General features: G+C 38.6%; 1 protein-coding gene across 3 annotated transcripts; it reads right to left on the bottom strand.

Annotated features, from left to right (window-relative positions):
- Nucleotides 1–949: 949 nt before the first annotated feature.
- Nucleotides 950–22,778, bottom strand: LOC122421411 (zinc finger protein 30 homolog). 3 transcript variants are annotated; one of them, XM_043437390.1, is made up of 7 exons: nucleotides 22,620–22,778; nucleotides 22,137–22,299; nucleotides 17,539–17,619; nucleotides 15,934–16,025; nucleotides 13,611–13,737; nucleotides 12,219–12,317; nucleotides 950–4,701 (listed from the first exon to the last, which is right to left on the bottom strand). In XM_043437390.1, exons 4-7 carry the CDS (start codon nucleotides 15,940–15,942, stop codon nucleotides 3,332–3,334), a joined length of 1,605 nt encoding a protein of 534 aa, XP_043293325.1. In that variant the 5' UTR covers nucleotides 15,943–16,025; nucleotides 17,539–17,619; nucleotides 22,137–22,299; nucleotides 22,620–22,778; the 3' UTR covers nucleotides 950–3,331. The 3 variants fall into 3 exon arrangements, with proteins under 3 accessions (XP_043293325.1, XP_043293326.1, XP_043293324.1); XM_043437391.1 differs by lacking the exon at nucleotides 15,934–16,025; XM_043437389.1 differs by lacking the exons at nucleotides 15,934–16,025; nucleotides 17,539–17,619; nucleotides 22,137–22,299; nucleotides 22,620–22,778 and having other exon boundaries at nucleotides 13,611–13,770.
- Nucleotides 22,779–25,576: the final 2,798 nt, after the last annotated feature.

Genomic DNA, 25,576 nt, shown 5'->3' with positions numbered 1-25,576 from the left:
AGCTCAGAATGAACCAGAATGGTATTTACTATTCATATTTCTACCAACATTTTTTCATAATTTATTTTCCAAGAAGACTGAGGTTTTCATTTCAGCTCTCCTCTTTTCTGAGGTTTCACCAGAATCACCCTTATCATTCATTATTCTTTGCGTACATGTCAAAACTCTTCAGCTTTTATCCACTCACTATTCAGTTCCAAAGCAGCTTCCATGTTTTTAGATATTTGTTAGATTAGCATCCATTTCTGGTACAAATTTGTCCTATTTAGCTTGGGTTCCTATAACACAGAATCACAGACTGGGTAGCTTATAAACATATTTATTTCTCACAAGCTTGGAGGCCGAAGTCTGAGATTAGGGTGCTAGCATAGTTTTGGTGACTATCTTCTCGTGACTTTGTTTTAGTGAACATTTAGTTTTAGTGAACATTTCCAGATTGAAAACTGTCATCTTCTTGTCCTGTCATCCTCATATGACAGGACAGGGTGACAGAACTCACTGGAGCCCCTTTTTTAAAAGCACTAATCTCATTTAGAAGGGCTCTATCCTCATGACCTAATTATCTTGAGAGGCCCCATCTCAATACCATCACAGTGGGGCTTAGGATGTCAACACATTTTGAGGAGACACATTCAGTCCATTGCAAGGCCGAAATGGTTTCACTGGAAAATTATACCATTCAAAGATTAATTAACACCAATTCTACACTACCTCTTCAAGAAATTAAAAGGAGGCAATACTTCCAAACTCCTTATATGAGGCCACCATCAACCTGATACCAAACGAGACAAAAAACAGAACAAAATTATAGACCAGTATCCTTCATGTAGACACAAAAATCCTCAAGAAAATATTAGTAAATCATAGCAATCATAGCAAATCCAGCTATATATATATATGTTTGTGTGTGTATATATATATTTAAAGTATACACTACAGACAAATGAAGTTTACTACAGTGATATAAGATTTAATCAATATTTGAAAATCTATCATATTAACAGAGTAAAAAAAACCACATTATATTCATTGTATCAGTTGGTGCATATTTCAAGTAGAATTTCAAGGAAGTATAGAGGATTCATGACAGTGTTTACAGGTAGCAAAGGGTTCTCAAAATTACAATGGGCTTGAGAGGGGAGGAACAATCAAGTATGCGGGGTTGTCATAAAAATATGGCTCCAGAGTAAAGATAAAGCCAACTTTCATCCTTTCTGTGAAAGAGCAGGGCTTCTAAGAATTTTAAAGTCATTTTCCCACAGAAGCCTCACAGGAAACCCAATACAGAGAAGAACCTGTTGATCTTTTGTCTAACTGAATGAACCCTAATAAAAATCATAGAAAATACAATCTTAAAGAGAATTGTACTTGATGCACTGCAAGCTTGAGCTTAATGGGAAACAGTATAAAATTTAAAAAAGGCCTTTGGATGCCAAAACTCTACAGGCCAAAAGCAGTCTGAGAAAACGACTCAGCTGTAAACACAGGCTACATTTTATGAAGAGGGGAAAAAAAAAAGTCCAGCATGACTCAGGGTAGAACCAAGAAGGCCTCAGTAAACAAACATGCTACTCGACAGCAGAGACACACTTAAATTTGGGTTCTGTATTATGTAGTAACGCAAACCACTGAAGTTCACAGCTTCCCAACTACAGCAGAGAAACACTGCGAGAAATTGAGATGTTAATTCTTTTTTTGAATGAAGTACTCAAAACCTCATGTGTATTTTACACTTAAGACCATTTTAATTTGTACTAACCACCATTCCAGTTCTCAGTAGCTCAGTTTTAAGTGCTCAACATGCTGCTAGCATCTACTTTATTAGATACTACAGTTCTATTCCATTGATTACACAAATAGCTGCAACTGCTCTTTTTACTCACTCCTGAAATATATGAAGTACTATGGGAACAGGTACTACAAGAGATGTAGCATTAGTTGCACTAGAGAAAATCTGGATCCTCAATCTTAATTTCCCAAATACCTTATAGAACATTTACTATCCCTATGTGTAGAACTTTAGTTACATCCGTAAGTTCTGATAGGTAGCCATTTACAAACACTATTCACTTAAAGCTGGCTATAATTTCATAGATGCTTTATGATTTTAAAAGTGATGGAAAATTTCAAATACATGAAAATAGAGAAAATAGCAAAAACAAAATAAGCAAAAGCCATGCAACTGATTTATCTTACCATGACTTAAACAAGTTATCTATCCTCACTTTTCTTTTGCATGAGCATTTTAACAGTAATTCTACACATACTGTTTATGTGTATAAACTTGCTAATTTATCTCCAAGACACTTTTACATAAACATAATGCTATTAGCACATCTAATAAGAACATAATTTCTTAATATTATCTAATACTATCAACAGTCCCATTTCCCCAACTGTCATAAAAATGTCTTTTGTTTGTTCAACCTGTGATCTAAATGAAAAACACTCATTCATTGCATTTGATTGATACATCTCTTAAGACTTCGTTAACATCTGAGAGTTCCACCTCCCTTTTTTCAATCCATTTCATTGGGTGAGAAGCTTATAGTCATTACTCTCATAGAATTACCCACATTTTATTGGTCTGCTTCCTGTTATATCGTGTAATTTGTTCTTCTGTTTCCTGAATTTTCTTTAAAGTGGGAGTTAGATCTTGATGCTTAATTAGATTCAGGTTCAATATTTTTGGCAATGGGATGTCTTATTGTATCATACAAGGAGGCATAAAATGTTTTGTCCTATTTTTGATGAGATTAAAGTTGATCAGTGGGTCAGATGTTGTCAACCTGATCTATTCACTGGGAAGTTCATATAGACCATTCACCTAAAGGTCTTAACACTTCTACTGAGAACTGTGCTTAGATCCATTATTTCATTATGTCCTGCAAATTCTCTAATAAAGAACTTTACCTCATCAACATCTAGTTGCCTTAAGCTATAGTTTATACAGGAAATGCAGGCTAAATCACTCCTCCTTCCTTCTGTTTATCAATGTCCAGAATGAGTTGGTGCCCTGGCAACCTCCAAAGGTTGGTATGTACAGATGAAAGAACAGAGGTGGTAATAAGTAAGATCAAAAGCTTTTTCACATTCACTCTTTAAGAGAGTTTCTTTCTATGAATTTCTATCAATTTCCAAAAGTTTAACATGGTTTGAGTGGTGATAAAACACTGCTATGTATTCATTAAATTAGCCTACTCTTTTAAAACCTCTTGTTTTAACTTTGAGCATGAAGCAAAAGGGATTCCTACATTCAAACACTTCTCCTCTAGAATTTCTTTTCTAACGCTCCTTAACACAAAATTCACAATGGGTGGCTTTCTTATAACTATTTAGTGACATTATGAACTCTCTGATGGTAAGTAAGATGTGAATGCTGCCTAAATGCCTTCTTACATTCCTTACATTTGTATGGTTTCTCACCAGAATGAATTCTCTGATGTTGGATAAGAGATGAATGAAGTCTAAAGGCCTTTCCACATTCCTTACAGTCATAGGGTTTCTCACCAGTATGAATACTCTGATGTTGAGTAAGTTGGGAGAGCAATCTAAAATTCTTCTCACATTCCTTACACTTATAAGGTTTCTCACCAAAATGAATACTCTGATGTTGGGTAAGTTGTGAGAACAGTCTGAAGGCCTTCCCACATTCCTTACAATCATAAGGTTTCTCTCCAATATGAATACCCTGATGTGAAATAAGTTCTGAGTAACGACGAAAGAACTTCTGACATTCCTTACATTCATAAGGTTTCTCACCAGTATGAATTCTCTGATGGAGAGTTAGATGATAGGCACGACTAAAGGTCTTCCCACATTCCTTACAATCATAGGGTTTCTCGCCAGTATGAATTCTCTGATGAAGAGTAAGTTGTTGCCGCACTCTAAAGGCCTTCCCACATTCCTTACAGTCATAGGGTTTCTCACCAGTATGAAGTTTGTGATGTACTCGAAGGCCTGTACTACACAGAAAAGCTTGCCCACATTCCTTGCATTCATAGCATTTCTCAGCAATATTAAGTCTTTGATGTCGAGTAAGGTGTGCATATTGTCTAAAGGTCTTCCCACATTCCTTACATTCATAGGGTTTCTCACCAGTATGAATCCTTTGATGGAGATTAAGTTGTCCTCGCACCCTAAAGGCCTTCCCACATTCCTTACAGTCATAGGGCTTCTCACCAACATGAATTCTCTGATGTACACGAAGATCTGCACCACATGTGAAGATCTTTCCACATCTTTTACATTCAAGGAGTTTGTCAGAAGCATGAATTCTCTGATGTCGACTAAGGTGGGCACACTGTCTAAAAGCTTTTCCACATTCTTTACATTCATAGGGTTTCTCGCCTGTATGAATTCTCTGATGGAAAGTAAGTTGCTGGCGTACTCTAAAAGCCTTCCCACAGTCCCCACATTCATAGGGCTTCTCTCTACTGTGAATTCTTGGATACAGAGTAAGAGATGTGCGTTTTCTGTTCTTGGGCATTTTTTCAGAGGTGGTTTTTTTCACTTGCCTAAAATATGCCTCGTGAGGACCCGCTTGTCCCTCAAACTTTTTATATTCACAATCTTTCCTGAAAAAAGAGTCTTCAAGGCCACAACCTCTAATTCTTTCCATTATCTCCCACTGAGAAAAACTCATTTCACAAATATCCTTTACTTGAAATAACTTTTTAGTGTCACATCTGGATTCCAAATCTGAAAGAAAAGAAGATAAAACACATGCTATTTTCTTCTAGAAAAAGTAAACAAAGAAGCAAATAAAAACTTTAGAATAGGAAAAAAGAAAATAAAGTCCAGTTGAAATAAATGTGCTTAAAAGTACTTTAAAAACTAACATAGCTTGAGAAAAGCTAAGAATAAAGAAAATAATGAATTAAGACCAGATAATTCAGAAGAAAATCAAAGTCTGAGATCTCTACCTAAGCTTTTTAATGATTTCCTTTTTAGTAAGAATAAAGTACAAATACTTTATTATGAATAACACAGCCTTTGTTTACCAAAAGATGTCATTTCAAGCTGTAGACCCCTTTACTCCCTATGTCTGTCACACTTGCCTCCTTTCAGCTACTAAAATATGTCACAATCTTTCCATTTTTTAAAGCTTTTTACTGGCTATTAAATCTCCCAGGAATGCTGATGGGTTCTCCACATGGTTGGGTTCTTTTCATCCTTTAGATATCATGATAAAAATCAGAAAAACTATCTGTGCTGACTTCATCTAAATGATATCCTTCATTTTCTATCCCAATAATTTGTTCCCTGCTTCTTAGCACTTTTTTCAATTCTGTTGTCATATATTCATTAATTTTCCAAGTTTTTAGTCTGTGTTCTTACCTTAACAATTTCCCAAGAGAAGAAAAAATCTTTCACTTATCACTGAATAACAAATACATAGCACAGAGAAACTATTATTAAGTTTTCATAATTAGTTAATAGCAAAAATATATATGTTTCCTTGCCTCCAGTCTTATACCTTTTTTTTTTAGCACTTTCTATAGAGATGGGAGACAAAAGCACACCAATGCTATCTCAATCAAATACATAAATGGAAAAATTTCTTTACATCTGCTCATCCCTCCAATGGCCTCTTTACTTTCATGTGCAGATATCTCCACTTCAGCTCACTGTCTACATAGCTGTAAGTGAACCTCGCTTTTGCAACCAAGGTAATGAAAGGTTCTATTTATTTATCTTCAAGTTTATTAACTATACACATGAATATTACAAACATGCAGCTCATTTTGTTTCTTCATACCCTTTCCTATCTTCTCCCTAAAGTCATCATAGCCAGTGCCATTTAGTTACTGTCTAGAAAGTATATTAGTGATTTTTTCAGTCAAAGCAACAGGTTTATAAAATAGTAACATGCTAGTAAAATTCTGAGCAAAAAATGTATTTTTTAAAAAAATCTACAACATTATTTTTAATATGCACAAACTAGAAAGAATCCAAGTATTCATTAACAGAAGAATGACTGAGAAAAGTTATATATATAGATATGGATACAACACAATAAGAACAAACTGTAACAGCAACAAGAATGAATAATCTACAAGTACACACAATATGGATCATTCTCACTAACATAAGGGTGAGCAAACAAAGCCAGGCATAAAATAATATATATTATTCCATTTTTATAAAGCTCATAAACACTAAAACTAATCTATGGACTCATTAAAAGTCAGGCTATTAGTTAATTTTGATAGGGAGGAATGACTGGAGAAAACTAGAGAGGAGCTTCTGATATCCTACTAAAACTATTTCTGAATCAGTATACTGATTAGCTGGGCATAATTACTTTGTGAAAATTCAGTGAGCAGCATATTATGATTTCTGTTGTTTGGATCTATTTCAAAAAGTTTACTTTAAAAGTATATAATAAAAATATGTTAAAAGGCAACAATGATTTAAATACTGTAGATAATTTGTGAGCAGAGACAAATAAGTGAATGTCACAGAAGACACTCTGATGAAATCTGAGTATCTTTCTGCCTCCTTCCGTCTCCCATCCCTCTGTCCCTTCCTTCTTCCCTTACTCTTCCTCTTTCCTTTGTCTTTTTCTCTCCCCCTATCTTCCCTTCCTTCCCTTCCTCTTTCCTCTTCTTTCTCTCTCTCTCTCCCTGACTATCTTCCCTATTCAAGAAAGCAATGTAAAACTAATGTAATTTTGTAAAAATTACTGGGAAAAAAAAATTTAACACCTACAAGTGTTAAGGCAAATAAGTTATAACTGATATATAAAATGAACAGTAATTAGCTAGTCATAACAGTAGTAAATAACTAGGTAACTACAAAGGCGTGACAGCTGTTATTAAGATGGTGATTTCAAAGAATTTACTTGTAAATTAAAAATCAATGATTTAAAGGAAAACAGTAGTCAAAATAAACACTGAAGGCCCAAACATTGGGAAGAAAAATGAGAAAGTGTATACAAAACAAAAGCTCATACAAACTGGTATAAGAAAATTAAACAAAAAAAAAAAAAGAAAAGAAAATTAAACAATGGAAAAAGTAAGAGAATAAAGGAAGTGAGCAGACAATGCACAAAATAAAAATATAAACACACTGAGGACAAAATGTCCATATTCACTCATTTAAAAGAAAAAAAAAAAGTAGAAGTTACAATACTTACCCTAAAGAATTTGAAAGTTTTAAAGAACAAACAAAACATTCCCAGTGTGGATATAGTGAACCTGAGACCTTTTTTTAAATTAATTTATTTTTAAATTGAAGGATAATTGCTTTACAGAAATTTGTTGTTTTCTACCAAACATCAACATGAATCAGCCATAGGTGTACATATATCCCCTCCCTCTTGAACTTCCCTCCCACCTCCCTCCCCATCCCACCCCTCTAGGTTGATACAGAGCCCCTATTTGAGTTCCCTGAGACATACAGCAAATTACCATTGGCTATCTATTTTACATATGGTAATATAAGTTTCCATGTTACTCTTTCCAAACATTTCACCCTCTCCTCCCTTCTCCCTGTGTCCGTAAGTCTGTTCTCTATGTCTGTTTCTCTATTGTTGTCTTGCAAATAAATTCATCAGTATCATCTTTCTAGATTCTATATATATGTGTTAGTATATGATATTTATCTTTCTCTCTCTGACTTACTTCACTCTGTATAATAGGCTCTAGGTTCATCCACCTCATTAGAACTGACTCAAATATGTTCCTTTCTATGGCTTAGTGTAATATTCCATTGTGTATATGTACCACAACTTTATCCAATCATCTGTCAATGGACATCTAGGTTGCTTCCATGTTCTAGCTATTGTAAACAGTACTGCAATGAACACTGGGGTGCATGTATCTTTTTCAGTTTGGGTTTCCTCAGGGTATATGCCTAGGGGTGGGATTGCTGGGTCATAACCAAGACTTTTATATGGCTTCCCTACCTGACATGACACATTAAGACTTTGGCATGCTGAATATTCACATCTAGGAGACTATACTACAGTTGACCCTTGAACACTGGGGTAATAGGGGCCAATATCGCCCCTCCATTGAAAATCTGTGTATAACTTTACAGTTGGCCCTCCATTCCTGCAGTTCCACATAAACAGATTCAACCAACCTCAGATCATATAGTACTGTGCATGTGTGCTAAGTCACTTCAGTCATGTCCAACTCTTTGTGTCCCTATGGACTGTAGCCTGCCAGGCTTTTCTGTCTATTCTGTCTATTCTCCAGGCAAGAATACTGGAGTAGTTTGCCATGCCCTCCTCCAGGGGATCTTTCCAACCCAGGGATCAAACCCACATCTCTTACACCTACACTGGCAGGTGGGTTCTTTACCATTAGCACCACCTGGGAAGCCCACAGTACTGTAGTACACATTTTTTTTTAAACCCATGTATAAATGGACCCCGGAGAAGGCAATGCACCCCACTCCAGTACTCTTGCCTGGAAAATCCCATGAATGGAGGAGCCTGGTAGGCTGCAGTCCATGGGGTCGCTAAGAGTTGGACACAACTGAACGACTTCACTTTCATTTTTCACTTTCATGCACTGGACAAGGAAATGGCACCCCACTCCAGTACTCTTGCCTGGAAAATCCCATGGACGGAGGAGCCTGGTAGGCTGCTGTCTATGGGGTCGCACAGAGTCGGACATGACTGAAGTGACTTAGCAGTAGCAGTAGCATAAATGGACCCATGTAGTTTAAACTCATGTTGTTCAAGGGTCAACTGTATAAACAACTGAACTGTAATCTTACGATTTCTATAAAAAGTCAGCCATGATTTTTCCCAAATTCGTTTATGCCAGTTCTTTCCCCTTCAAGAAACTAAAAGACAGCCATTTCAGTCAATCAAAACTAGGTTCAGTGCTTTGCTATTTCTGACTACAGATGCACACTGCATTGTTTCAGAGGAGACAGTAAGAAAATAGTAAAGATTGATGGGAAACATAAAAATTCATGAAGGACTCTGCACACAGATTGCTTTATAATTATCTTTAGATTCTTTTTTTTTTTTTTTTTTATCTTTAGATTCTTGTTCTACTTTAAATAAATTGAAACTGGAAATTATAGCCTATGCACTATACATGTGATTTAATCAAGAAAAAATTGGCTGGCCCAACATTGAAACAAAGGACAAACTAAACATCAAAAGACATATACAAAATATTTTAACTACTCAAAATAACCCAAATACTAGTTTGTAGTCTATTGAATCAAAGGGCTTTATTCTAGTAAATGATACTAATGCAAAAGCAAAATATTAGCCCATCTTATAGCAATGTAAAAGGAGAAATGTTATTTCCATTGGCAGGATACCAACTTTAATTAAAAAGAAAATAAGGAGCAAATTACCTGGTCATAAAGTTAATTTGTTTCCTGAGATGATGTCTTCAATAACTTTGCTGATACAAGATGATATGAATGTAGAATATTTATGACAGAAGCAGTTTTAGTCACATTAACACCAGGGTTAATGTATCCAGAGATCTGTAAATGTTAAAACCTTATAACGACAGAATTGTATTTCTGAAAGTCAAAACTGATTACATACTAAATAATCCATACTGAATTCCAAATAATTTTCACATTCTGCTAATTTTATTGCTAATTTCATCAAAGAATCAGAAGCAATGGAAAGAAAAATGTTATTCTCCCCTTTACCACGTTATCCAACCACTTAAGTTCATATTCTTATCATATGCATTGGTTTTCCTTCATAAATTGGCTCCTACTTCTACTCATTTACTGAAAGTCACTGCTTACAAAAATCACCCTCTCTCTTGATGCCATCAGTTTTCCTCTTTGAAATCATTCTCTTCAGACTATATACAAGTCCTAATACCTCACATCTTAAGATACTTTCCCTGTACCCCATGTGTCTGCTTTTATGGCAAAATTCCTCTTAAGTGTTACATACATTTATTTTCACCACTGTCTCACTTTCTTTTCCTTTTATCTCCCATTAACTTTAAAAGAAACCAAAATTTTATTACAGAGTACTTCTAACATACACAAATGTAGAAGAGTAATATTAAATGTACAAGTTATCTATGGACCAGCCTTAACAACATCAACCAAGCCCAATACTGACCTATGCAGACCCTTATCCACTCTCCTCAGATTGTCTGAAGCAAGTCCCATAATATATTTTGTAATCACTTTAGGATTTATCTCTAAAAGGATTTAAAAAATAATTGTAATACCATTACCCAAACCTGAAAAACTGAACAGTAACTCTTTGTCATTGTTGTTGTTCAGTTGCTAAACTGTGTCCAACTCTTTGTGACCCCATGAACTATAGCACACCTGGCTTCCCTGTCCTTCACCATCTCCCAGAGTTTGCTCAAACTCATGTCCATTGAGTCAGTGATGCCATCCAGCCATCTCATGCTCTTCTGCCTCCTTCTCCTCCTGCCTTCAGTCTTTCCCAGCATCAGGGTCTTTTCCAATGAGCTGGTTCTTTGCCTCGGGTGGTCAAAGTACTGGAGCTTCAGCTTCAGCATCAGCCCTTCCAATGAATATTCAGGGTTGATTTCCTTTAGGACTGACTGGTTGGATCTCCCTGCTGTCCAAGGGACTCTGAAGAGTCTTCCCCAGCACCACAGTTCAAAAGCATCAATTCTTCGGCACTCAGCTTTCTTTAAAGTCCAACTCTCACATCCATCCATGACTACTGGAAAAACCGTAACTTTGACTAGACAGACCTTTGTTGGCAAAGTAATGTCTGTTTTCTAACAGGCTGTCTAGGTTGGTCATAGCTTTCCTTCCAAGGAGCAAGTATCTTTTAATTTCATGGCTGCAGTTACAATCAGCAGTGATTTGGGAGCTCAAGAAAATAAAGTCTGTCACTGTTTCCCTTGTTTCCCCATCTATTTGTCATGACATGATGGGACTGGATCTTAGTTTTCCTGAATTTTGAGTTTTAAGCCAGTTTTTTCACTCTCCTCTTTTACCTTCATCAAGAGGCTCTTTAGTTCCTCTTCACTTTGACCCTATAGCATTTCTCATATTCTGACTGTATTCCCAAGATGTAGTAGAACATATTTCTCTATCTTCCTCCAATAAATTAGTGGTTGGCTAATTTAGAAGCTCCATCAGACTTAGGCCCACTTCATAGGTGATACTGTATTCTTTCATTTGAAGAAATACAATCTGACTGTCTCTATTTCTGTGATGTTATCAGCAGTGATGTTCAGTGTCTAGATCCAATAGCTCACTACAGGTTCTAAGCTGGTAATATTCTAAGTCTATAATCCTTCATTTATTCACCGAATACTTTAAGAAAAACATGGGCTTCCCCAGTGGCTCAGCTGGGTAAAGAATCTGCCTGCGAATGCAGGAGACATGAGTTTGATCCCTGGTTTCAGAAGATCCCACACGCCACAGAGCAACTAAGCCTGTGTGCCACAATCACTCAGCCTGTACACTAGAGCCCATAAGCCACAACTACTGAGCCCACACGCCACAACTACTAAAGCCTGCTTGCTTAGAGTCTGTGCTCTGCAACAAGAGAAGCCAGGTCAATGAGAAGCCCATGCACCACAATGAAGAGAAGTTCCCACTCACTGCAACTAAAGAAAACCTGCATGCAGCAATGAAGACCCAGCACAACCAATAAATAAATAAATAAATCTTGGGGGAAAAAGAATTTACAGAATTAACTATATTTTATGTGGTTGTAATACATTTCAGTTATGTATATAGATGCTTAAATGATTCCATCTTTTACAGGTTGAAGAACCTCTGCCAACTGGTTTCTCTTCCCTGACTGCCCTATCTAAATTACCCCATTAACCCATCATGATTCCCCATATTCTTACCTCCTTACTCTTCTTAACAATATTTAATCACTTCATGATACTAATCCATTTGTTTACCATACAATTTCCCTTCTACAATGTAAACGCCATGAAAAGAAGGCAATGAAGAAATATATACCTAAGAGGCAAAATACAAAAGATGAGCTAAGTAGAAATTAGATGCAAAATACAAGTAAAATGGTGGTCACTGGGGAAGAAAGCTTTCCCCCATTGAAATGAGAAGGAAACAGGACAGTGGAGAAAGAAGAGATAAGTGGAAGTAGAGATGAAATTTCTTTGGCTGTCCATGCTGAGATCTAAGTTTTCTTCTCAGGTGTCACGTCTCTCCTTCGTAATCAACATCTAAGGAGTGTGTTTCTTCCCAACCTGCAGGGATATGCTGTGCCAGTAGCTGACCCTCCCCGACAAGCACTTACTCACCTAGTCTCCATCTTCTTTTCTCATCCCTCACAACCATCCAGGGTTCCTTCCCTTGCTCTAACAGAGTAATTACATCTGGCTTAGAAATGGAACATCCTCCTTGGAAAAAAACCACAATAGAACATAATAAAGAAAAGTATAAAACTGACCAAGGCTTCAGAACAAAGAAGAGTAATTGGACAGAAAAACATTCATATTAGAGTTACTTGAGGATCACAAGAACAGAGAGAGAGGAATACTGTCTTATTATAATCGCCAGTTCATACAGGCTTTGTCTCTAGAAGTGATCGTTGAGAGCACTGGCTTCAAATCCTGCCTCTGTCACCTGAGTCACTTACAGGCTGAGTTTTTTCAGTTGGAAAAACAATAATATATACTCATAAGTAAATAATAATATATTAAATAATATATTAAAATATATGAAATAATAATGTATACCCTGGAGAAGGAAATGGCAACCCACTCCAGTATTCTTGCCTAGAGAATCCTGTGGACAGAGGAGCCTGGTGGGCTGCTGTCCATAGGGTCGCACAGAGTCGGACACAACTGAAGTGACTTAGCATGCATGCATGCATTGGAGAAGCAAATGGCAACCCACTCCAGTATTCTTGCCTAGAGAATCCCAGGGACAGAGGAGCCTGGTGGGCTGTCGTCTATGGGGTCGCACAGAGTCGGACACGACTGAAGTGACTTAGCAGAGGCAGCAATGTATACCCATAAGATTTCTGTGAGGTGTCACTTAATAAACCAAGTGCCTGGATGAGTGCCTAGTACATACTAAGCACTATGCATGTTCATTAGGTGCTATTTTTGCTTTTATTTAAATATTTTGCTAGGAGGAAAATAATTTGTTTCTCGCCAATATATTCATCCAATGTCAAATGCAAAGTTCATGTATTTTAAACTTTTAATCATAAAAGTTAATGTTTAAATCAATTAAAAAGATAATATGTTTGTTGTAGTAAATTGAATGTGTCCACTTGAATTTCAACAAACGATTGATTTAACCCAGTATCATACACTGTATCAATTTTTTCAATAGGTATATAGAGCAGACACCTCTGTCTTCCTACTCACACTGCAGGTTAAGTTAATAGATAATAGACCATCCACCACAATATGAAAACAGACTTCTTTGAAAATGGTTTTGCTCTGAGTGTCTAAGAATTTATATCCAACTGTCATTAAAGAGAAGCAATTATATAATAGAAAAGGCAAAGGAAAATGTAAAGGTCAGTGATTTATGGGGGAAGCTAACGGTGCTATTTAATAGTTTAACAGCTGAAGGCACCTATTCTCAAACTACAAAACAGACAGTCGACTAGTTTTTAGACAGTCAGCCCTGAAATTCAGTCATGTGAATTTCTACATTATCTGACACAGATAACTTACCCAGTGACACCAAGTTGCTATAATTCTCTAATATCACATCTCTGTATAAATTCCTCTGATTTGAGTTCAGGCATTCCCACTCTTCCTGAGAAAAGTCCACAGTCACATCTCTGAACATCACCAAATCCTGAAATGACAAACCCATGATTTGTAAAATTATTTACTTCTGTATAGGGCCATATGCCACATATTGTCTCTGTGTATCCTTCCCTTTCCCTTCTTTTTTAAAATAATTCTTTCAGAAAGTAATTAACTCATAGCTTGTGCAAAAACAGGACCTGGGTTGACTCTGACTCACAAGCTGCAGTTTGCCTATTACTGCTATACACAAAGCTACCTATATACTGTGGTATACTTAGTTTTACTTCCAGATATGCACAAGTAGTCAATCAGAGTTTCACTAAATTGTAGCAATATTTTCTTAGATCAGTCTCCCACAGCAAAAGAAATAAAAGCAAAAATAAACAAATGGGACCTAATCAAACTTGAAAGCTTTTGCACAGTAAAGGAAACCATCAATCTTCTACTGATGGGCACAAAAGAAAACAAAATGAAAAGACAGCCTACTGAATGGGAGAAAATATTTGCAAATGATGTGACCAACAAGGGGTCAATATGCTAAAAATACCAAGAACTCATACAACTCAATACCAAAAAAAAAAAAATCAAAAAAATGGGCAGAAGACCTAAAAAGACATTTTTCCAAAGAAGACATTCACATGGCCAGGAGACACATGAAAAGATGCTCAACATCACTGATTATCAGAGAAATGCAAATCAAAATCACATGGTATTGCTTCACATCAGTGACAATGGTTATCACCCAAAGTCTACAAGTAATAAATGTGGAGAGGGTGTGGAGAAAAGGGAATCTTCCTACCCTGTTGGTGGAAATGTAAATTGGTGCAGCCACTATGGAGAAGAGAATAGAAGTTCCTTAAAAAACTAAAAATAGAGCTACCATATGATCCAGTAATCCCACTTCTGGGTATATATCGAGAAAATAAAGTTGGGTCTGGAAAAAATTCTTTAGTTTTATGCAAACTCTACTTTTTAAAACAGAGATCCAATTTCATCACTATATGTATCATTAGCATTTTCCCTTATCATAACAAACCCTTTATTGAATATTTTAAGCTTACTACAAAATAGTCCATTTTATAGATATGTTGGCCTTAATGATTATATTTAGATATTTCTTTTTCTTTTTAGTTCTACCACTTTATTGCTACCAACCCGTCTCCCTCCACCCTCGGGCACACATGCTCAGTCATGTAATCCCATGGACTGCAGCCCGCCAGGCTCCTCTGTCCATGGACTTTTCCAGGCAAGAATACTGGAGTGGGTTGCCGTTTCCTTCTCCATAGATATTTCTTTTTTTTGTTTTGTTTTTTCCTGTAACAGATGTTTATTTATTTATTTTTGTTTTTTTTCTTTTCTTTTTTTTCATTTATTTTTATTAGTTGAAGGCTAATTACTTTACAATATTGTAGTGGTTTTTGCCATACACTGACATGAATCAGCCATGGATTTACATGTGTTCCCCATCCTGCACCCCCCTCACACGTCCCTCCCCATCACTTTTAAATATGCTAAGTTATATTTACAATTTAGGTTATACAAAATTTCTAAAGCTGCAATGTCTCACTTGCTATCTTAGACACATGTGGTTACTGAGCATTTGAACTGTAGCTAGTAAAAATTTAGATGTGCTATAAAATACACACCAGATATTGAAGACTTTATGAAAAAAAAAGAAAGCAACATATCTCAATAATTCTTATTTTGGTTACACTTTGAAATGATAATATTTTGCTATATTTGGTTAAATAAAACACTAAAATTACTTGTGCATTTTGTTTTTACTTTTTAAAATGTGACACTAAAATGTTTAAGATTATGTGCCTTGCATATTATCCTACACTTTTTATGAGACTGACATGAGGCCTACTGCGCTAAGAAGGCACTAATTTTGTATTTTTAATATTGGACACTGCAGCTCTAAAGTGTTCTCCAATCCTGAGTTTCTCATATCAGTTGTCTCCCTCAAGGGACTTCATTTCTGCTTTATCGCTGCTCTAGACAAAGACTGAACACACAGGAGACTGAATAATTTGGTCAATTCACACATGGACATGGATGGACAAGAGAGGGGCACACAGGAAGGGCCAGGCTGTCTGGCTCCATCCTTCACTAGAATGGGAACATCTAGGAAGCTGTTTGGACAGGGATCTGTTTGGAAGTTTTAGGAGAACTAATGAGAATGTTCACATAACCTGAAAAAAAATCACAGCATTCCAAATAGAGAAAAATACCAACTTACATGAGCCATGATTTCAGAGTTGCAAGAAAATGATTAGTTTTTCTCAAGGGTCATTTACTGAAGAAGCAGAGTCCACAGACAGAAGCCAAAAACTGGAGGAAGAGTATGAAGCCATAAGAACAAAATCCCAGAGCCCCCAAATTTTAAAAACTCACATGACTTCTCCATTCCTACATGCAACACCCCTCCATCACAACTCCCAACACACAGACAAGTTATGAAAGGTAAGAGCTAATTTAGACAAATACATGCCCTCCCCAAAACAACAGGAAAATCACTGCACAAGGATAGACATGGAGAAGACTCTCCAGAAGAGAAGGTCATTTCCAGCTGTTTTGGCAGGAGAGATTCCGGGCAGTCCTCCACCTCAGTGAGGCTGATCTGGACTCAAGAGTAGGCTGCCCAGACCTGTCCTGAGCAGAGATCCATCTCCCCTCATTCCCCGTTTTCCCAGCTAATAAGTGGCTACACCATCTAAACCAGAATATCCTTCTCAGACTCAGGAATCTGTCTTGCCTACCCAACCATGAAGACAGAAAATATTATAGAGAAGAATTTTCCAAACTATGCCACACATTGGAATCACCAGCAAATGGTTTTTTTTTTTTTTTAAGAGAACTTAAGTGTATTTTTTTTTTTAAACATTTTGTTTATTTGACTGCACCAGGTCTTAGCTGTAGCAGCTGGGATCTTTGATCTTCATTGCAAGCATGCAGGATTCTTTAGTTATAGCATGCAAACTCTTAGTTGCAGCATGTGGGATCTTCTATTATAGTTCCCTGGTCAGGGATTGAACTCAGGCCCCCTACATTGGCAACACAGTCTTAGCCACTGGACCACCATGGAAGCCCATTAGCAGACCTTTAAAATATACTGATGCCTGACTCCCATGCCCCAAGCATTCTGATTCAATTAGCAGAGAGTTGTGACTCGGGAATCAAAATTTTTAAACTTTCCCCAGGTGATCATAATGGGCAGGTTTAGTAATCAAATTTTGTATGCATCAGAATCACCTGAAAGGCTTATTAAAATACAGTTTGCAGGGCCCTGTTCCTCAAGTTTGGCATTTACTGGAGCCGGGGTTGGGCTTGAGAAATTGCATTTTGAAAACATTTCCATGTTGATACTGATGCTGCTGGTCCAAATGCCACAATTTGAGAACCACTGGCACAGACCATGCCTAGAAACCTTTATAATGGCAAAACTGTACTTGCCCACTGGGATCTCTTCCTCAAGGCTGAACTATCTTTCCCAGAATCCTCAGAGCTCACTGTTCACCACCTTCTATTAGGAATCATCAATATTGTCTACATGATCTCATTTACCGATCCTATTCTCTTGGTACCCAGGCTGGGGAAAAGTGAATTTGTAAAACCTGAGTATGGATAATGAAATAACCCACTAGTTAAAACTCAATAGTAACTAAGGAGCTGCATTTAAAGGAACTGGATTAGCAGATTTTAAAAACTGATAATACTTATCACTAAGACTGGAGAAATGGACACTTGTGGTATGGTGTAAAAAGAATGAAATGATACATGGAAAATGATTATAATGAGACCAAAAAAGTCAAAATAGACTTGGAATAAGATTTTATTGTGTTACCTCTGCTGGATGGTATCCCACGTGATCTTTATTTTGTTCTTCCCAGGAGTCTCTCAATTTTTTAATCAAGAAATTTTTAATCTGTAAAAAAAAGAAAACTTTAATTTGTATCACTTGTACTTGGACATAAATTTAAAACAGCTCTACAAGAGATATCACAAAAAGCCCCAACAATTCCATCGCTGATACCCTTTCCCCTATCTTCCAAATCTAGAGGCAACAATTTTCACCTCTTTTAGCTATTTCTTTTGTTATATAAATACCATATATTCAAATCACATGCTAATATTACTACTTCAGCTTTTATCCACCCATCTCCCACTTCATGTGTGCATAATTGCATCTCCCTATCCTTCCAATATTTTTTTTTTTCCCAGTGTGGTTTTGTTCTATTAAAGGGTACACATATTCAGTTTCTATGACTATGACTATTTAAATGCCATTACCAACTGAACTATATAGTATAATCAGATTATTTTGCCTTTCTTCTCTGAGTTTAAAATGATTTTGTTTTTTGTAAGATTCATTTTCTAGGTAATTATCATTAATTTATTTCTCAAACTCTCATTCAAATGAAGGATCAGGAGGATGAAGCTTCTGGCATAAAATAACAGAACTGTCCATTTCATACTCTAAGAAATAAAGCCAAATACTTTGTTATCACTTGTATCCCGAGTTGGCAGAAGTCAATGCCATATTCCTCAATGTTCCTACCTCTGAAATCCCACATGACTTTGAAGTGAAAAGCTGGTTAAGTAATAGGACCTAGAAAGCCTGCTGAAGGAATTGTGTAGGCAGTTTTGAACATCACTCCCCAATAACTTATTTCTTAAATACCTGATAAAACATCCACAAACAGAATAATAAAGTAATCATTAAATGCTGAGTTTTAGAAAACTTAAGGAATGGAAAATATCCAAGACACATTGAAAGAAAAAAAAAATCAGTTTAAAAAATATATAAAATCCATAAAAATGTTACAAAATCCATGAGAATACTGAATTCCTCTTTTTTATTAATTTTTTTCCTCTTTTTTAAAAAATAATGAATTTCTTTTTTTTTATAATTTTATTTATTTTTGGTTGTGCTGGGTCATCATTGCTACAAGCAGGGGCTACTCTCTTGTTGCAGAGCACAGGCTCTAGGGCACACGGGCTTCAGTAGTTGTGGCATGTGGGCTCAGTAGTTGTGGCTCCCCAACTCTAGAGCACAGGCTTAATAGTTGTATATGGGGTAAGTTGCTCCACAGCATGTGAGATCTTCCTGGATCAGGGATTGAACCAATGTCTCCTGCATTGGTAGGCAGACTCCTTACCACTGAGCCCCCAGGGAAGACCCCTGAATTCCTATCTTAAATGAAGAACTAGAGGTCTTGCTTTCCTTTAAATTTTCAATTAATGTTATCCTATTCAGAAATAAAACTATATACAAAACCACAAATGCTTGTTATTTTTGGGAACATATGCTCTAAATATGAATAGTGATTATTTCTGGATGTTGGGAATATGTGTGTGTATGCTTAGTCAAATCCAATTCTTTATGACCCTATTGACTATAGTGTACCAGGCTCTTCTGTCCATGGGATTTTTCCAGGCAAAAATACAGGAGTGGGTTGCCATTTCCTCCTCCAGGGGATCTTCCCAACCCAGGGATGGAACCTGCGTCTCCTGCAAGTCTCCTGAATTGCAGATGGATTCTTTACCACTGGGAAGCCCTGTTGAGGACTATAATTTTTATTTTCTTCTTTAAGTTTCCTTAGTTACTAAATATTTCACAAGCTTGCATGAAATACATTATCTGAAATTTTTAAAAAGCTATTCCCATTAAAAATAATTTTTTAATGATTTGGGTAGACGGGTAGTCATTAAGAAAACTGTGATTACATAGGCCTGCATAAGTGGTAACAACAGGGAAATCAATGTCACTGAAAAAAGAATTCTTACCAGTTCTTGAATACTGTATTTTATTAACACCCAGAAACCCTTCTGTGAAGGATCACAATGCTGATTCACAACATTTCCAAAAATCAAGAGATAGTATGCACAGCAGGCAGAAAAAAATGCTTATTTCATAGCAAATGCTCAGTCATTTGAGTTGACTCCTCCTGAATAACCAATTACTAAATCCTTGCAAAAGATCTTATTATTCCTTACCTCAGTGTTCAAGATACATAGGTAACAACAATTTCTTAAAAATTTTTATTCAGAACAATAAATACTTCCCAATATTACATTTTATATGGTTTCTTATTATGACTTTATAATCTTTATCATCCCATAACATTCCATCATAGATGGAGTGTGAATCACTTAACATTTCCATATTGTTAGATACTAGTTTTTTAAGATTATCCTCAAAATTATTCCTATTTATTCCAGACTTTGATGCTAGACCAGTGAAAATCAATTTTGTTGGGTCTTATACAATTCTGATATCATGAAATTACAAGTAAGCAGATTCCCCTCCCAAATTAACCACTGAAAAATATTTATGATATTTCTCTGTATATATCTTTGATTTTTTTCCTTGTCCTGAAAACCCATAAACAGAACCCAAAGACTTCATGTTAAGAATCCCTATTCTGGTCCATTTGCTGTTGATTTTTCTGCTTGCATTCATCATAAGTAACTTCACATTTTCATTATTCTTGGGAATAAAGAAAGTTGATAGGGAATGATTAAAAATCATCACTAACAGTAACCGCTAATATAATTAAGCAGTATTCTACTATGCTAGGTAATGTTTTAAGAGCTTCAACAGATATTAATTCAGGTAACCTTCAAAACAACCCTGTGAGGCATATAATAATTCCGATTTTACATATGAAGAAACTACAACACAGTTTTCCTTCGACTGCCCAAACTCACTTAGATTTAAGTGATGGTCAGGATTAAAATCCTCTTAATCTAGGTTCAAAATTCTTAACCACCGCATACATCTCTGTTCCTCTATTCCTAAAAAGTGAAAGTGTTAGTCGCTCAGTCCTGTCTGATTTTTTTCCACCCACGGACTGTATTCCACCAGGTTCCTCTGTCCATTCTCCAGGCAAGAATACTGGAGTGGGTAGCCATTCCCTTCCCCAGGGGATCGCCCCAAGACATACCCAAAACACTCATGCTACAAAATTTCACTTATAAGATAATAAGCTCTGAAGACCTCAAGCACAACATGGTTACTATAGATAATAATAATGTATTACATACTGGAAGTTTACCAAGAGTATATCTTAAGTACTCTTGTCACATACACAAAATAGTTAACCTTGAGAGGTAATAGTTAATTAGTCGGTGTGGTATTCTGTTCCACGATGTTTACATATATCAAAACATTATGCTGTACACATTAAACAATTTTTCATTTGTCCAAAATAAATAAAACTCATGCTACCAAACTCTAACCACATCAGGCTGGTACCAAAAAGTTCAACTCATGGATTCTCTTTGGGAAAAAGAATCCCCACTCCTACTGTGGAATAATTAGAGATGTCTAAACTCAACACAACCCAATAGCCATGAAATTAAAAAACAGTTACTCCTTGGAAGAGAAGTTATGACCAACCTAGACAGCATATTAAAAAGCAGAGACAAAAAAAAAGAAAAAGCAGAGACATTACTTTGCCAACAAAGGTCCATCTAGTCAAGGCTATGGTTTTTCCAGTGGTCATGTATGGATGTGAGAGTTGGACTATAAAGAAAGCTGAGTACCGAAGAATTGATGATTCTGAACTGTAGTGCTGGAGAAGACTCTTGAGAGTCCCCTGCATTGCAAGGAGATCCAACCAGTCCATCCTAAAGGAGATCAGTCCTGGGTGTTCACTGGAAAGACTGAGATTGAAGCTGAAACTCCAATACTTTGGCCACCTGATTCGAAGAGCTGACTCATTTGAAAAGACCCTGATGCTGGGAAAGATTGAAGGCAGGAGAAGGGGATGACAGAGGATGAGATGGTTGGATGGCATCACTGATTCAATGCACATGAGTTTAAGTAAACTCTGGGAGTTGGTGATGGACAGGGAGGCCTGGCCTGCTGCAGTCCATGGGGTCGCAAAGAGTCAGACAGGACTGAGTGACGGAACTGAACTGAAACCCAACACTACTTAACAAATCACAGTCGAAAAGAAAACATAAACGGTAACTTCCAAAGGACTACTTCCATCATTAGAAACTGGGCTCACAGAGCAACTGGATTTATAGCACATGGTTAACTAAGGTGGCTCAGTGGTGAAGAACCTGCCTGCTAAAGGCAAAAGACACAAGTTCGATCCCTGGGTCGGCAAGATCCCCTGGTGTAGGAAATGGCAACCCACTCCAGTATTCTTGCCTGGAAAATTCCAAGGACAGAGGAGCCTGGCAGGCTGCAGTCCATGAGGTCCTGAAGAGTCTGACTGAGCATAACTAACTGAAGAATTGCACTATGTGGGCAACAGAAAGGGGAATCTATAAACTGGGTCCCCTGCCAGGACATAGGTAAATCCTAAAGTCAAAATCAGTAAGTAGATTATTCTTATGCAGGACATTTCAAGAGAAGGAAATTTTAACAATCTCGTGTCCCAAAAATCAAGTGCATTTCACGCAAACAAAGAAGCAGCAGAAACTCACAAAGAACGTGGCTTTTAGAGATGCAGCGGCGATTTGCTTCACTTCATAGGCCTCTGGAGACTGAAAGGGCTCGGGAAGCAAACCCGGTTGATTACATCGCAGGCGTTTCTGGACTCGGTCAACACCCACCGTCCACGCCCCCTTGACCGTCGCTACCCACCACCTGCAAACACAATGGGCAGATAAAGACCGGAGAAGGTCCGCCGCTCTGGGTCGGCTGTAATTCAGACACCGCAGCTACCCACGCTCGGGCGACCACCGCGCCTTGCAGGGGACTTTCATTCAGAGGTTCCACCTCCCGTTTCCCTCTCAGGCCTTTCCTCTACGGCCAGGCCTCGGTGGTCTGGGCGAGGAAGGCGACGGGCAGGACCGCCGGGAACAGGCCGGGGCGGCGCCCAATTACCGCCGCACGAGCTTAACCCCGCGCCGCCCAGTCTCAGAACTGCAAAGCCCTCACTCCGGCCTGAGGCCCCCAAATCCAACCTCGATCTGGTCCGCAGAACCTGCCCGGTCTCGCGCTTGTTTCCTTCAGAAGAGCAGCGGCTACCACCGAGCCTGCCTTACCGCCCTAGGGCTGCGCCAGACTCCGGGGACCGCCCAGCGCTCCAGACCGCGGCGCCGGAATTCCGGAGAGTGCCTTCTCGGTCCCGAGTGCGCAGGCGCGAATGGGGTGGGTGGGTGTTGGGGGGCAGTCCCCCGGCTCCTCAAGAAGCGCTCGGGGAAGACTGCTGGGGCACGATGCCCGCGGGGTCTGGAAGAAGAGCAGGGTTCCCTCGTAGGCCAACTCCTCGCCTGTAAACGTGATCTTGTGAGTGACTGGTGCCCTCGAGCAGAATCCACACCTGCTCCCCTGTTGGAACTGCAGTCCAAAAATCAGAGAAACTATATTCCAGCTTTTCTCACTCGGTTCTCGGTTCTCGGCTCCGCAAAGGGCTCAGACCCGGAGCTCCGCCCCTGGCGCGAGAGCCCAGCGCTCAAGCTCCTGAAAGATTCTGTCTCTGTCCCTCGTGGAGGTGAAGGTGTTCCAACCGGGGAGTCTTAATGCAGCTGAGGAGGCTCTTGGGGCCACGCACATTGAGGGCTGGGGGAGGAGGGGTACGAAGAGATTGGAGCCAGTATTCCCAGTTGGTCTAGGGTGTCCAGATCTTTAGATTTTTAAAGGTGACCCTGATTGCTATATCCAGTGCCCCAAGCGTGTCTCTGTGACATTTGCCAAAAGACTAACAGTGGTGTGGTGCCCTCTGTGCCTGCCTTGTGATCGTGGATGGAGTTGTGTTTTCATGCATTAAGTTTCATGGGATGTGTGCCACTCCGTGGATGCTGGAGTGAAACGGACTCAGGGAGAAAGGAAACCAAGCAGGACCCCCTGCGGCCCTCCTTGATACAAAAGCTGTTTGGTTTTAGCCTCCTGCATCTTCCCAGAGTTCCAAAAGGCAGATTCAAACAGTTGCTAATCAGAAAAGTGGGGAAATGTAGAAACAGAAGAGAGGGGATCAAGCAACAGTGATCAGTACAAACAGTGCAGCAGTGGAAGTTCTAGTTTTTCCTCGAGGAATATACATAGCACTGTATCTGAGTTCTGCTGGAACTAAGGCCCACACCCCGGTGGAGGATGGCAACTTGAGGCTGGGTACCAAAGTCCGGGAGCCCTGCCCTGTAATCTCACCACTAACCAATCAGAAAAAGGTCACACACTCCATAGCCTTCACCCCAAATTTTGCCTTTGAAAACTCCTGGAAAACCATTAGGGAGTTTGGGGCTTTGGAGGACGAGCCACCTGTTCTACTTGCTTGAAAAGTGAAAGTCACTCAGTCATGTCCAACTCTGCAACCCCATGGAGACTATACAGTTCATGGAATTCTCTAGGCCAGAATACTGGAGTGGGTAGTCTTTCCCTTCTCCAGGTGATCTTCCTGACCCAGGGATCAAACCAGAGTCTCCTGCATTGCAGGCAGATTCTTTACCAGCTGAGCTGCCAGGGAAACTGCTACTTGCTTGACCCTGCAGTAAACCATTCTCTGTTCCAATCTCTTGATTTGTTTGGCTTCACTATGGGTTGGGCACGAACCTGCATTTGACAACAGGTCGCGTGCTATTATGCTGCACTGTGAAACCAGGTTTAGGAGTGTCTGGTAGTGTTGAAGAGGAGGGAATTTTTCCTCTTAAGCTTCCAAGTTCTTCTGTCTCTTGTTACTTGAAAACTGGGTTTCCCTCTTTTGGTGTTGAGCCAAAAGACACAACTAGGCCAAAGACTGGGAGAAGGAGGAATTATTACCTGCAGCATTTAAGGAAAACACTGGGATCTTTCCCAAAGCAGTGTCTCCTCAAATAGAGAAATTGGGGAAGTTTTAAGTTAAGGGCACATGCATATTCATGAAGGGGCTTGAGCAGAGGAGAATTCAGCGTTGAACTGGGATAATTCTAGAATCCTAGCTTTAGTTGACTTAAGTCTCTTTCTGTCCTCCTCCTTAGGTGGTGGGGCCTTAGTTTCTGTAGAACTCAGAGATATGTTACTCTGTATATCCCTTGAAGAGGAAATAGGGCTTTGTTTTATGACTGCACTATTGTTTGACTGCCTTTTCTCTGTTCCTACGTTCCTTTGTTGCCTTAAGATCATTTATTACTGAGTCTGTTTAATGGCAAGGAGATCACAAAATGGCTTAGGCTGGGACTTCCCTGGTGGTCCAGTGGTTGAGAATCCACCTTCCAACGCAGGGGACATAAGTTCCATCCCTGGTCAGGAAACTTATGTGCCATATGCCACAGAGCATCTAAAACCATGTGCTGCAACTACTGGGCCTGCACATTCTGGAGCCCCCATCCCACAACTAGAGAGAGGCATGCCCCAACAAAATCCCAGGTGTCACGACTAAGCCCTGACACAGTCAAAAAAAAGGCTGGACCAAAATGGCTTCTCTGAATTCTTTCCTGGAGAATCCCAAGGACAGAGGAGGCTGGTGGGCTACAGTCTATAGGGTCAAAAAGAGTTGGACACAACTGAAGCAATTTAGTACATACACGCATATATGTCAGGAAAAGCATTCCTGGTTCTCTTTCTCCAGTGACCCACTACCCTATCTGCTTACAATCTAAGAATTAAGTTGACATGAGACAGGTTAGCAGAATAAAATCAGACGAAACTTTAATAACATGTATACTTGGGAGAGATCCAGGAAAACTGAGTTACTTGCCAAAATAGCTAAAGGCAAAAGAGGATATTGGGAGTTGTGGTTTGGGAATTCAAAGAGGAGGAAGACAGTTCAGCCAGAGATGGAAAAGCAAACGTTTGGTAAGCAAATGTTTGCTGAGCTACTCAGAGACAATGGAACAGGTAGTGGACCCATCTCCAGGCCCTGCCAAGAGTTTCCCCACCTCACTTAATTTGTGTTCTTTGCAGATCTCTAGATTGCTCTATTCTGAAAACAGCCCTTTATCTAAAC

Source organism: Cervus canadensis, chromosome 18 (assembly GCF_019320065.1).
Source record: "Cervus canadensis isolate Bull #8, Minnesota chromosome 18, ASM1932006v1, whole genome shotgun sequence".
In the NCBI taxonomy this organism is placed as follows: Eukaryota; Metazoa; Chordata; class Mammalia; order Artiodactyla; family Cervidae; genus Cervus; species Cervus canadensis.
Note: the sequence above shows the minus strand (reverse complement) of the source record. Positions and strands in the feature narration are given on the sequence as shown.

Excerpts from the sequence above, each read along its gene's own strand:
- LOC122421411 (XM_043437389.1), bottom strand. The coding sequence starts at position 13,755 with ATGGGTTTGTCATTTCAGGATTTGGTGATGTTCAGAGATGTGACTGTG. Across the intron at positions 12,318-13,610 it reads TAGCAACTTGGTGTCACTGG|GAGGATGTTCCATTTCTAAG; the intron begins GTAAGTTATCTG and ends TTTTTTTCCAAG. Across the intron at positions 4,702-12,218 it reads GAAAAGAAGATGGAGACTAG|ATTTGGAATCCAGATGTGAC; the intron begins GTGAGTAAGTGC and ends CTTTTCTTTCAG.